At 46.4% G+C, this 14,588-nt stretch overlaps 1 protein-coding gene across 26 annotated transcripts in view; it reads right to left on the bottom strand.

Annotated features, from left to right (window-relative positions):
• Nucleotides 1-14,588, bottom strand: part of PARD3 (par-3 family cell polarity regulator) — a 677,665-nt gene that overhangs the window by 238,712 nt on the left and 424,365 nt on the right. For 2 of the 26 annotated variants that reach the window (XM_004275912.3, XM_033439336.2), the window contains one exon: nucleotides 13,134-13,270. The exons of the other annotated variants lie outside the window; for them this stretch is intronic. In XM_004275912.3, coding sequence (XP_004275960.1) covers nucleotides 13,240-13,270 — 31 coding nt within the window. In that variant the 3' untranslated portion in view covers nucleotides 13,134-13,239. Of the gene's footprint in view, nucleotides 1-13,133; nucleotides 13,271-14,588 lie in introns of those variants that run through there. 26 annotated transcript variants of the gene reach the window in all.

The following is a 14,588-nucleotide window of genomic DNA, read 5'->3' on the forward strand; positions in this document are numbered from 1 at the left end:
AACTCAGAAAGACAGAAAGTTAGAATGGTGGTTGCTAGGGGTGAGGGATGGAGAACGGGAAGTTACTGTTTAAAGGGGGTAGAGTTTCCATCTTACAAGATGAAAGGAGTGCTGGGGAAGGACTGTGGTGATGGTTACACAGCAATGTGAAAATGGTTTAGATGAAGCCAAGACATGGAAGCAACGTAAATGTTCAAGGACAGAAGAATGGATAAAGATGTGGTATATAATATATATGTGTGTGTGTGTGTGTGTACACACACACACACATATTTGTGTATGTGTACACACACACACAATGGAATATTACTCAGTCATAAAAAAGAATGAAATACTGCCATTTGCAGCAACATGGATGGACCTACAGATCATCATACTAAGCGAAGTAAGTCAGACAAAGACAAATATCATATGAGATCATTTTTATGTGGAATCTAAAAAAATGATACAGGGCTTCCCTGGTGGAGCAGTGGTTAAGAATCCGCCTGCCAATGCAGGGAACATGGGTTCAAGCCCTGGTCCGGGAAGATCTCACATGCCACGGAGCAACTAAGCCCGTGGGCCACAACTACCGAGCCTGCGCTCTAGCGTCTGTGTGCCGCAACTACTGAGCCCGCGTGCCATGACTACTGAAGCCTGTGCACCTAGAGCCCGTGCTCTGCAACAAGAGAAGCCACCGCAATGAGAAGCCCGTGCACCACAACGAAGGTAGCCCCCGCTCGCCACAACTAGAGAAAGCCCGCACGCAGCAACGAAGACCCAACACAGCCAAAAATAAATTAATTAATTAATTAATTAAAAAAAGAAAAAAACAAAAAAAACAAAAAATAAAATAAAAAATGATACAAATGAACTCATTTACAAAACAGAAATAGACTCACAGACACAGAAAACAAAGTTGTGGTTACCAAAGGGGATGAGGAGGGGCAAGACATATTAGGAAATTGGGATGAACATATACCCACTCCTATATATAAAACAGGTAATCAACAAGGACCTACTGTATAGCACAGGGAACTATGCTCAGTATATTATAATAACCTATAACGGAAAAAATCTGAAAAAGAATATATACATATATATCAGAATCACTTTGCTGTACACTTGAAACTACCACACCATTGTAAATTAACTATACCTCAATGTAGAAAGTTTTTTTTTTCAAACAGATAACATGGTAAATGTTATACGTACTTTACCACAATTAAAAAAATAAAGCAATACATATTAAGGATGGCTGAGTAAAAAGGAGGTAGTGACATTGCTTACGCTCTGGCGCCACCATACACGGCTTGGATGGTCAATCTTCAGACCTCTTTTAAATTAGAGAAAAATAAGCCGTGTCTTCCTCTATCCACAGTTATTGTGCTACAACCAAAACCATTTCTCACAGATAAAAGCACGGAGATAAGAAGGCAAGAAGGAGTGTTTCCTTTCAGGTATTCAGATTCCCAAATAAAGGAAAGGAGACTATATTCTTTGCAACATCTTTGGAAAGGATCCCATCTTCACATCAATACCTCAACTGGTTCAGTCCTACAGTTCCCAGCAACTAATTTTCTCCTCAAGATGTCACCCTCACAGTCACTCCGCGGTGGCCAAGGGACAGCAGGATGGGGCCAACAGCCTTCCAAGAGGGAGAGAGCGGAACTAAATGAGAACCAAAAAACCCGCCAACAGGGGCCTCCTCCATTCAGGACAATACCGCCATTCGGGCTGACAAAGCCTTCTCAGTAGAAAACAAGAAGCAAACCACACTCCCTGAGTCAGAAGTGATTTCATTTCCCCTCATTGTTGTTGATGCTATGTGGGCATTTCTCCAGCGGGGGAGCAGAGACACCTTCACACACTTTATTATTCGGCCGTTAATGGTGTTTCTCTCTAATTAGACAGCTGCAGCTCAGCTGCATGTATTCAGGACAGTGGAAGAAACTTCTAGAAGAAAATATCCTGTTCTATTGCTGACCAGAGTATCTGGAAACAGTATGAAAACCCTGCTTTAGCGAATTATATAACTCTCATCTCACAAGAAAAATAATGTTCAAAGGAGTTTTGCCAGACTAGACGGGGGTCTACTCTAAGAGAAAAAGCGTAAAACTTTGACAGTAAAGATAATAAGACCCATATGGATAAAACTATATTTAAATATGGGACCTTTCAAGAAAAGAGTTCCATAGGAAAAATGTTATATAAGTTTTTTTCTATTTGTTCATTGAAGTTGAGAAGACAGATCTAAAATCTTAGTAATAACCTTCTAAAGCTTTGTACTGGTTTCTAACTATGACCAAACAATAGCTAACTAGTTACATTTTCTGCTTTTAAAAAATTACTTAGTTTACAATACCTTATTACTGAAAATATAAAAGAAGTCAAAATTGTGTCACAGCAGGGAATACATATAATTTTACACTTTCCTGGGAAATATATTTCCAGAAAGAAATCTGGTTGCAATGTTTTTGAATGCAGTAATGGCTATAAAGTACAGAAAACACAGAATGATTCATGATAGCAAAAATGCATACAAAAATAATAAAAAGGTTTTTAAAAATGATGTATATAAGCAGAGCACAGCCAGGAACCCTTCAGGAAAGGGCAATAAACTAAAATCACGGCCATGCTCAATATACCAATTGAACAGTATCTAAACCCATTAAAAACTTGAACATAGCCAAAACTTCATATCCCCTTGGATGGAACGTAAAACATGAGCAGTGTTGCCTTGAAAAACAAAGATATCTGCAAATCACAGTTTATTAAAAAAAAAAATTTCTTTTTTTTTTTTTTGAAGCCACGGGAACGGAAGCACTCATGAATCTTGGGAAAATACGTCCTGGGAAAGCACAGTCTGAAAATGAGGACTCCTGAGTATGTATCATAATGGTTAAAATGTCACAATATTTAAAAAAAAAAATCTTTCACACAAGGTAATTTTAAAGCTGGTTCTTTGATGAAGCAAGCAATTTATCTGACCTCAGGATTTTTCTTGTTTGGAGAGAAAAGTGGAGGAGGGTCCTATTGTCACGTAGCATCTGAGTCACCAGGGTCCACCCGCTTGGGTCACGTGCGCAGCAACCCGACAACTGCCAACAGGAGGGAACACGACAGAGATGGGAGACGATAAATTCTCCCACCTCGAAGGAAAGAGCGATCCCACAGTCAACAAAACCATTTCATCATTTTATTCATCTTTCTTCCAAGTTATATTTTGGTAATAACTTACTTAAAAAAAATTAATTCCTCGAATCCTAATTTCTACAAACCTTTGTGAAAATTGGCAGTTGGGATTAACAGGCCACTTAAAACATCATTTCTATTGCTCAAAAACAGGGAAATCTGGCACAGGTCTCTGTGCTTGTGTAGAGAGTGTTGGGGGAAAAAAAAAAAGAGCTTTGCTTCCTGAAACAGGAGTTGATATATAATATCCTTAACTTGGAACAAGAATTAGCGTCAGGAGGTTGCCAGTACTGGCATCACAAAGAGACACTAAAGTACAGCACGAAACAACGGTCACCATTCAACACGGGTCCAGGGACACCTCCTGACGTCAGCAGCTCCCATGGAGCCGAGGCCATGAGCACTTGTGACTCCTTGGTGGGAGCACATCCTTCTAACGAGTAAGAAATGCACTCGTAGTCTGTTGTATTTTTAGATTCCACATCTACGTGATATCACACAGTATCTGTCTTTCTCAGTCTGATTTATTTCACTTAGCAAAATAACGCCCTCCGAGTCCATCCACGTTGCTGCGAATGGCAAAATTTCATTCTTTAAAGAAGCAGACTCACAGACATAGAGAACAAACTATTGGTTACCAGTAGGGAGAGGGAAGCGGGGAGAGGCAATTAGGGACAGGGGAGTAAGAGGTATAAACTATTGGGTGTAAGATAGGATACAAGGATATACCGTACTACACGGGGAGTATAGCCAATAGTTTATATTGAGTAAAAACTATAAATGGAGGAGAACCTTTAAAAATTGTGAATCACTATGCTGACATCCTGTAACATATAATACCATACAGTAACTATACTTTAATAATAAAATAATTTTTAAAAAAGAAACGTACTCCTGCCCTGGCTTTGACAACCACACTTGTCTGGTTTTCCTCCTCTCTCTGCAGCGGCCTCTCCTGGATCACCAGCATCTCCTCCTGCCAACTGATCCCCACGCTGAGGCCCCGAGCATCTGAAGGGTCCTCAGAGCTCTGGCCTCTGCCCCTGCACACAATTCCCGGGCAGCCCCTCCACTGATACTGCCCCGGGCTCAGAGTCACCTTCTCTGTCTTCAGCTCCCAAATCTCCACTTCGCCAGGCCTCCCCCTCCTCTGCCTCTGTCGCCTCCACTTTTACCTGCAGATAAGTGAACACCAGGTTCAACATGTCGCTCTCCTCCTCCAAGTACACAAATACGATCCTCTTCCGGGGTTTTCCTGTCTGCACGTGACAATCCACCCAGCCGATCAGGCCAGAACATGGAATTATTTCTTACTGTTCTTTCTCTCTTGTTTTTTATATCTAACCAAACAATCAAATCGCCTACATTCCTCCTGAGAAATGTATATTGTATCTCTGTCCCCTCGGCCACCACCGTGAGTCCTTCACGATGAGCCACCCTGCTTCTCAAATGCCTCCAGGCTCCTCCCCCCACACCTTTGCAAACCTAGAGGATTTCTACCACCTAAACAGCATCTTTCAAAGAGGGTGTTGCAACCCATTAAAGATGTAAAACTGATTTGGTGGGACTCAACATTTTTCTCGAAAATGGAATTACCGAACAATAATAATGACTACAACAGCTAGCATTTACATAGCGCACTCTTTGTGCCAGGAGGGGTTCTAAAGTGCTTTGTACATATCAGCTCACTTGAGCTTCCAAGCAACCCTGGGGAGCAGCTACCATTATGATCCGCACTTTACAACTGAGAAAAGTAAAGCACAAAGGTGTTCACGAAGTTGCCCTAAACCCAAGGCTGCCGAGGGTACAGCTGGGAGTTGGCCCCGAGCCGTCTAACATCAGAGTCCAGGCTCTCAAGCTCTATACTCTGATGCCTCTCGGCATTAGAGCCCATCACGAGGAGGAAGGGCAGGGATCAGACGGCAAGATGTTTACTGGAGTTGTTGGCGCGTATGTGTTCCTTGCTGAGGATCACATCAAAGGAGTCTGAATCCCTCTGATGAAAACTCCTCCTCTCCTCCAAAAGCGCCTTCAGATACATAAGTCACAACATCTGTAGGACCTCGGTTTTGAGGTCATCTTCTGGAGGGAGGCTGACTCTGCCTCCCGGGCTGGGCCCACCGGCTCTCTGAGCCCCCCTCAACCCCTACAGGCCCCCTCCTGAGGCCCAGGGCCCCCTCGGGCTCCCTTTACACCGTCACACAATCCCCCGCACCTGGCGTCGAGCCTAGCCTGCCTGGAGCAGGCCTCCAGTAAGTATTCGTGGAATGTGTGGATTAAAGCTTTTACCTCACAGTTACCGAAGAATCACACACGCTCCATAAACAGACTTGAAAAGAATCCACCCCCTCATGGTTGGAAACAATTCTTTCCAGGTGAGGAGTGAAACACTCAGAATTCATTTCACTGCCCAGGTGACTCTTGTGTGAGAGGCGTGGCTGCACAAACCTACCGCACTCGCTTCCGAGTCACCCGACAGCACAGCTGACGGAGTGACAGAGAGGGCACTGGATACGGTGGGAGGAAGAGGCAGTTCCCTTAAGAGGCAGCGGGAAGGAATATAAAAAAAAGAATGTCTATCTGTGTATAACCGAGTCACTCCGCTGTACAGCAGAGACTGGCACAGCACTGTAAATCAACTGTCCTTCAATAAACAACAAAAAAGAAGTCATCGGGACCAGAGGCCCACGCCACACCCCCCACCAGGTAAGTGCCTTTCCTGCCCGAAGCACCATCCAGGGAACGCGCTGCCCTTCACAAGACTTCTTTGGCCCCAGATCTCCACTCTCACCCGCCAGTTTGCAAAGAAGCCGTGAAAGTTCATCTTTAATAGAATTACTTATCAAATATGATGGCCCATCAGGAGGTTTACTGCTCATTTATACTTACCTGAATGTGGAGACACATCACACCAAGTTTATTTCAGGGGAATCGCCCTTCCCGGGTGTGCTTAGGACAGCTTGGGTGCGCAGTAGAGAGGGTTCTACACAAGTGGTTATCAGTGCTTTGCCATTGCCAAGCGGCCGCAGCTAGGCTCCAGAGACACACCAAAGGAAAACCGCCCTCTTCTTAGAGTACCTGTCTGAAACTGTTCCAGAATCAACCTATACTGAGATAAAGGAGATGCTCTCATTTTTCTCAATTAAAAATGTTTCTGGGGCTTCCCTGGTGGCGCAGTGGTTGACAGTCCGCCTGCCGATGCAGGGGACACGGGTTTGTGCCCCGGTCCGGGAAGATCCCACATGCCGCGGAGCGGCTGGGCCCGTGAGCCATGGCCGCTGAGCCTGCGCGTCCGGAGCCTGTGCTCCGCAACGGGAGAGGCCACAACAGTGAGAGGCCCGCGTACCGCAAAAAAAAAAAAAAAAAAAAGAAAAGAAAAAAAAAAGTTTTTGGCATTATATTTTAAAAGGAGATAAAATTAAAAAGGAAAGAAAAGAAACCTGAAATTCTAGGAATTCAAAAGTACACTTGAGATGCTCTCCTGACGGCTAAAGTCAGTTATAGAAGCAGGAATTAGATAAATTATTTCCCTGCAAGCAGCAGTGGGAATCTGGCAATGCCAGGGATGAGGATCCCAGATGGACACAGTAGTGGAGGAACCGAGGCAGGAGGCACGGAGCCGGGAGAGCCTCCCAGGGGAGGCCCCAGGGCTGAGCACATCCAAGGGCCAGGCAGGTGCTGATGTGGGCGGCAGGGATGGGGCGTGGGTGAGACAGAGGGGGCAGAAGAAACACCGGAGGCTCAGAAGAGGAAGTCGACGCTGAGAGCATACTCCCAGGAAAGGACGAACAGCCTCACAATTATTTTAATAGAAAAAAATAAACGAGACAGCAGTGATGGATCCATCATGAAGGTGTGTAGAAAGGGAAGGGAAATGAAGTGTGAAAACAGCAAGGAGGTCAGAGCCTTCACAGGACTAGGGGGCCATCCTGAGAGCAGAGCAGGAGGAAAGCCTTTTCGAAATCATCGTCGCTAGCGTTCCAGTTTGAGGGTCAGCTGTGGACAAGGGGATGTGGCAACTGGTAATTCTTAATTAACAGTAAAATTCCTGAGTCCTTAAGAATTATTTTGGAGAGAGAGAGGACCACAGACAGAATAAGCTTCAGAAATCAAATAGGAACAAAAGCCAGGTTCCAAAGGTACTAAGTTCCACGCTTCCCGGCTAGCAGCAGGGGTCTACATGTTCAGAGCACGCAGCAGCAGTGGCCACTTCACATGACGACCTTCACAGCCGTCGCAGCTCCCACATGGGGTTGGCGCAGCAGAACCCACAGGAAAAGGTTGAGGAGGCCGGGTGGCCCAGCAGAGGGGTGGAAACCTGCCCCTAAAGGGGGACAGGCCTTCGAACTCAGTGGCCCCGTCCTCACCCACTGGGTGGCCTCTGTAACTAGTTCACCTCTCCCAACCTGTGGGTTTAGTTTCTTCATCCACAAAATGGGGCTAAAAAGAGCACCTACCTGACAAGGTGATTCTGAGGATTTAAAGGAGCATTGAGAATAGTGCTCTGGGCAGCCTGTCCACCGCCCCCAGGGCTCAGTGACCGCACGCCACCCAAAGGATGCTCTTCTCTTTAAAGTTGTACCGACCAGCCCATCACCCCCAAAATCAGAAAGGAGGGCCAAGAAGTGGTCTCGGATGGACAGCCCTCTAAATTAACTGGAAGAGCTGAGACGGAGAGAGCATAGGACAGAAAGTGGGGATATTTTCCAGTTAGTTTGTGTCAGTTCAGTTCAAAGTCTCTGTTCCTTTGTGTGGACAGAGAATGTAAAGTTGTTCCTTTAGTTTCTTTGTTTAAGGACTGGAATTGTAACATAAACCAAAAGATCGTGAGAAACAGAGATGCTGTTTTCAATACAGGTGAAAGATAAGTTATAAACATTACAGACATTGTGGAAGGAGAAACGAAGGAGGTGAGATGTCCTCATCTTGGTCAAGCCACACCTTACACTGGGGTCAGGACCATTCCAGGCCCCCGTGGGGCTGGGAGGGAAAAGCTCCAGAGCGCCACCTAGGGGTGGGGCAGTCTGTAAACTAAACCTGGTGGGAGTGGCCCCCAGAAGGGGGAGGTCAGCCACCAGGTAATTCTCTCTGAGGCAGCTGTTCAGAGAACTGTGGAGAGTAAAACCAAGGTTCTGACTTCTTTTAGGGACAGGATCTTATGCCATCGCCCAGAGCCTGACATTTGAGGCTTAGGAAGACATCCATAGGGCAATGTTAACACTTACTCCTTGTTTGAACCTATAACCCCTCAACCATACTGCCCCCAGACCGAAGGTTGGGGCCTGCCCGACAGGACGACTTAACTTGGAAACTGTATCATCTTTTTTGCAAGTCTGATGGAATAGAAAATCCTTAAATCATTTATGACTACTAAGAGCAGAGAAAACAGTCACTTCCACAACAAACCAAAGAACATGATGTGCTCCAGGAGCATGAAAAGACTTGCTCCCTGGGGACCATCCCCTCAGCCACAGGCCAACTCGGGAGGTGATTTCATCTCCCAAAGGCGGAAACAAGCAGCCCTGCCCTGGTTCGGTCACTACTCCTAACATGCAAAACCACTCCAGGTAAAATTCCTCACGTGCACTGCCACCACCTACTCTAGCAATTTTATGGATTTTCTTTATCTGTTCACACAACAAACACATTATCTTAGTCTGGGTTTCATCAGAAGCCAATCCTGAGACAAGGGTTCAGGGCCGTGGTCTGACGGAAGCTGAAGAAACTCTGGTCGGGAAGTGGCGATGGGACCCAGGGAAGGAAAGGCAGCCCGGCAGGACGGTTCCCAAGCCTGTTTCCACTGCGGGCAGGGAGGGTGATGCCGTGGGCAAACTCTGGGAGCTGGAGGAGGGACAGCCTCTCCACCAGTAACATGCACAGGGCTCCCCAGGGCTGATAAGCATAGATTCTGATGTCAGTAGATGTGGGGTGGGGCCTGCGATGCTGCATTTCTGCCAGGCTCCCAGGGCCTGCCATGCACTCTCAGGGCTAAGGGCACAGACTTCCACCTCAGCGTTCTAACCCTAAACCGTGAGGCCTGGAACGCGTTCACACGGGCTTCCTTGGGTCATCGCTGACGCTGCTCTGAGCAGGCCTTGTTGCAGGCACCGCCGGCAGTTCTGCACTGCGGAGCTGGGGGATCCGGGCTAGCAGGCATCTGGTACATTCCCTGGGCACTGACGATGCACCAGGCAGTCTGCACAGGATGCAGCAGGGAAAAAGGGGTTAACAGCCCCTGACACTGTCGACATTTTATTAAACCAGGTAAGTGGGATGGATCATATGTTAGGGGGCGGTGAGTGCAAAGGAGAAAAAGAATGCCAAGAAGTGGGGCAGGAAGTGTCCCGTGGGAGAGAGAACAGTTTGCGGTGCTGGACAAGCCTCCTGAAAGCTGACACTTGAGTGAAGATGTTAAATGTCCAAGAGGGAACCCGTCCGTGACCGTCTGAGAAAAGATTATTTTGGTAGAGGGATGGGTGAGGTCCAAGGCTGGAGAGGGCCTGGCAGTTCAGGGAAGAGAGGCCGGGGTAGTCGGGGTGAAGTCAGCAGAGCAGAGAGGAGAAAAAATGAGGTCCGAGGGACTGGGGGGAGGGGTGGATCCTGTAGCATCCAATGGGAGACTCAGGATTTCCTCTTTCACTCTGAGAGACCTGGAAGCCAACTGGGGGTTGAGAGGAGGGACGTGCCGTGACTCTAGCTTCGAAGTTCAGAATATAGAGAAGAGAAGCAAGCGCAGGAGCAGGGAGTGTAGCTGGGAGACTACTGCCCCAATCCAGGAGGGGATGGGGATGTGGAAAAGCATGAGGATTACAGAGGTGTGTCAAAAACAGATCAAACGGGCCTTTGCTTTTGTACGTAACGGATTAAACGCGGGGTATAAGGAAAAATAGGAATCAAGGACTACTGCCAGCTTTTGGATCCAACCAACTGAAAGAACAGAGCTGCCATTACGTGAGAAAGGAAGACGGAGAGGAACAATCCGGAGAAATGCCTGAGCCATGCACGTTAGGTTCAGGCGCCTGGGAAGAGGTAGCCTCAGCTGATCTAGAGTTCAAAGAAGCTGCCCGAGCGGGGGATGTGAATTTGGGAGTCATGCGCCAGCAGACGGTCTTAGAGCCCCGAGGCTCTGTTTCCTAAGAATGCAAACGTTCTGTGTTGCAGAATACAGGAAAACAGACGGAGACTGAGGCCCGAGCTTGGAGCACTCCAATATCTGGAGGACGGGGCAGGTCCAGAAGTGGCAAAGGAGACAGTGACGGGGTGGGCAGGGAGAAAGGCGACCCCGGCAGGGTGATCTCGGAGAGGAACAGGAATCCACACACCGAAGGGTCCCGCGGGCCGAGGAGAGGGTGCGAATACAGCAGGAAGACGCAGCAGGAGAGGCCACTGGTGGCCGGATGAAATCAGGCTTTAGGGAGCCAAGGGGGACGAAGGCTTCATTGAAGGGAGTTTAAGAGAGAACAGGAAAATGGAGGCAGCAGATAGAGATTGATCCCAGGGCTTGCTAAAGGAGAAAGGAGGAAATGGGAAAATGAGGGAGTACTTGGAAGGGGAGGTAGGGTAAGACAGACTTTTCTCTAAGGTGGAGGGTAGGACAGAGTAGATGATCCAGGACGGAAGGGCCAGCATCAGGGTGCAGGAGAGAGAAGAAAGAATTGCTGCAGCGACGTCCCGGCCTAAGTAAGAGAGGATCAGACAGCTCTGGGGGACTGGCCTGAGCTTAAGGCATGGGTGGCTCATCCGTCCTAAAAAGAAAAAAAAGTGTAAGCAGAAAGGTTAACAGGAGACCATAGGTTATTTCACTATGATAGGAAATCTAACCCAGTTTTACTCTCTTGTTTCTAAACTGGCCATTATTAAACATAGGTCAGAAGAAACCCATCCAACACTCACTTATGTAAGAGGTCACGACCCCAGTGAATTCTTTAAAAGACGGCTGGAAAGGATCAAACAGTTACTTTTATATAATACTTTGTGGCTTGACAAAAATCCATTTAGGAATAACATGTACTTGATCCACGATATTTAATGTAAAAGATATATAGAGAGTCTCTAACGGTAACAAAAAACATTCAGCAAGAATATTTCCAGTCTATGCTGTGGTAAATGTCATTAGCCAGGCTCGTCTTCTACTGCAGTTTTCAACAGTGTGGTATTTATTTACACTGCTAGTAAGGAGTGAACAGTCACTAGCCTTCAATTTTCACATCAACTGCAGAAAAAAGATGCCATCTTCTACACAGTCTGGTATTGAAATTGACTTAGCGTCTCAGAACTGTCAAAAATTTCTTTTACGTAAAGGCTTGCTTTACAGAGACTATAAAGTAGGTGTCATCCTTGACACTTGCATTCTGTATTCAGGCCGCGGGTCTCTGGAAAAGCAGCGTTAAAGAACATCAGAAAAGGTCTTAGAAAGGCCCGGCTGTCACGCTGGGCGCCCCTCGGCTCCCTCTGCAGTCAGTTTCCACGCCGGAGATGTCAGAGGCTCTCTGCTTCAGCTAGAAGAGTCCTCGCCAAGGATGCCATCAGCCGCCCCAGGGCTCATCTTTGCTAAGAGGTCAGTCTGGCACTTACTTGCCTCTGTTCAAAACGGGAACCCGTTTCCTTTCAAATTAAAAGAAGCATATACTAAGTCACGGATTTACAGACTCAGAACTTATTCCAAGGAAACCTCCCAGTAGGTGTACTTATATAAAGGACCGGTTCTCTGTCCAGGTGACAAACAAGGAAATAATAATACGCAAAACCGTTCTCTTCCAGCTCCTTCTTTCCCGTGACAAAGTACTGCTCTTGTGTTTCATTAAGCAGGCCTAATTTTTCTCCACATTTATTTTAACTGCGTCCCCTGAATCACCAGCAGGCTGCACTGGATGTCATTCAATTCTGCCAACAAGAAACCGGTCACATTAATCCACAGGGCAGTTGGGCCCGAGGCAAAAACCCACACGTCCTGCTATTTCTGATGTGAGCAAATTGACACTGTTCTGTGTGCTTCCTTCCGGCAGCACCGGAGGGTTCGCTCAGCCGGGGAGGGGGCGAGGGTCGGGCTGCCAACTGCTACCAGGTCAGAGCGGAGGTGAATTCTTCTCACAGGCTCCCATCCCAGTACCGTACGTAATACCACTTATGACATGGCTTTCCTCTTCATCATCACATTTCTCTTTGAGAGGGATGCAATTCTACCATTCTCAGGAGACAGAGCTAACTCTACAGTTTCTCTGAAATCCCAGGGGGCCATGAAGCATGAGGGGTTTGTGGATGAAGGCTTTGCTCTAAAGGAAGGACGGTCTGAGATCCACCTGCACGAGCTTTCACACCTGTGATGACAACACCTGGCAGCTCTTGCCAGGAACGTTTTTATAAAAGAGTGTGCACTCTCACTCCCTGGGGTCCCAGCAAACTCAGGATCATTATTTGCCAACGTCTCTCTACTTTTTCACCCTGGAAGAACTTGCTGGTTCAGCCATCCCTGAGCAAAGATATCTATTTTCTCAGCCCCCCACCCCATTTTTTGGTCTAAACTGTGTAACCCATCAAGGGAAGAACCTTTGCCAAAAAGTCCTTTTCACACCGGCCCATTGGTCCATGGATGGATGGGTGACTATCCCAACCCACACACCTCATCGCCCGCAGACGGTTCCCCTACCTGCCTGTGTCCCCAGCTGCCATGTCGCACAACAAAACCAACCCGGTACATCGCGCACTCTCAAAGCACCCATCCTCACGCCCGATGGGTGTGGGCGGGTGAGTTCTGAATACACCAGCAGTGAGAACTCTGGTTTTCCACTATGAAAACGGGCCAAGAAAAGAGAGGAAAAAAACACTTCTCTGCCTTGTCAAGCAGTAAACCCCCAAGCTTGACATCGAGAAAAGAAAGTCCCAGAGCGATTATCGTGGGTGTTACGAAACCATCAAAACTGCTGATGTCGTAAACAAAATCTGTCAACAGCCACTAAGAATTCATTGAAAGTAAATTTATTGTTTGTTTTAAAAACAAAAACAAAAAACAAAAAACAGAACTGTGCAATATGTGCTTCTCAAGACATTTGGACTCTCGTTTGTTGCTCATCTCTTCTGGGGCTTCTGTTTGGCCAGGCTAAACGAGAAACACGGTACAGACACACGGTTAGCGAGCACAGGTAAGGGAGGCAACCGAGACGCGTGTTTGTTATTCTCTCAAAAGCCTACAAGGTGCAAGCCAAACTATGACATCGAGTTTTAAAATCTGATCGTGTTCGCTGCGTTCTGAAGACGAGTATATTCTAAAAAGGGAAAGACAGCCGTATATCTGACTTCAACCAAACAAGCTTTCAAACTAAATTATCCTTTTCCTCGTACAGAACTGAATAAAACCATGCTGTAGGGACCCAGGGAATCATTTTCAATGTAACCGGAGGATTCAGTTTTAATGGTAACAGTGCAACATGGCTTTTGCTTTAGTGGTCCAGGGGGCGGCAGGCCCTCGGCCATCATGTGTCACAGCACCACACAAAGCACCTGAGGCGTGAGTGGGGTCACGTCCAGGAACCTTCCGTTTCAGAGGGCAGGCAATTCCATGACATTCAAAAGAAAACGATTCTAATTTTTCAGGCAAAGTAGCATCGAATTACACTTATTCAAGGGCTGATAAAAGGGGAATACATAATTTTAAATGCTTACTGTCTGAGAATATTGTCCTAAATAAGGGAGTTTATTATCTTATTGATTATTTCATTTTGGAGATGGAAACTCACACACAAACACGCTGCTTAACAATGCTATTGCCTTCCTTTAAAAACGGATGCATTTCAAACATTAAACAACAGATCTCTCTCCTTCTACGGCACGGACTCAGTTCCCTCTTTGGTGACAATTTCATACAATTGCAGAATTCTCAGAAATATTTTATAGTATTAAATTTGAATAGCCATGCATCCGAGAATCAGACATACACAAAGGCTGCACATTTCAGACCCTCACGCTGCCCTGCACTTTTCACACAGAACGATCACATCAACAAAGTCAAGTTTACCTTTTTAGTAGAGAAACTCAGCCTTCTCAGATCCAAAGCCATTTTAAATCAAGGCAATGGGAGCGCCTTAGGGGCAAAAGAAGATGTAGTACGTACAAGGAGAAATTCATACAAACACGGGACACTTTATATTTGTCATTTGGTTCCTTGTAGATTTAAATTTGTGATTTAAAAACTTGCATTAAGGCAGCTTTTGCACTTCATATACTCCATAATTTATAAACAGAGGAGTGACTCATGTGACTCCCAACATTCTTTCCTAGAGCTGTTTATCAATAATTAAACTGTTTTTGTGACTACCATTCAATGCACGAAGTAGAAAACCATGTCGTCTGTATAGAACAACGAATAAAAATACCGACTCAAGGTGCCGTGGTTTCCTCTGGTACAGTTTTTGAGATAT

Source organism: Orcinus orca, chromosome 2 (assembly GCF_937001465.1).
Source record: "Orcinus orca chromosome 2, mOrcOrc1.1, whole genome shotgun sequence".
NCBI classification, from domain to species: Eukaryota; Metazoa; Chordata; class Mammalia; order Artiodactyla; family Delphinidae; genus Orcinus; species Orcinus orca.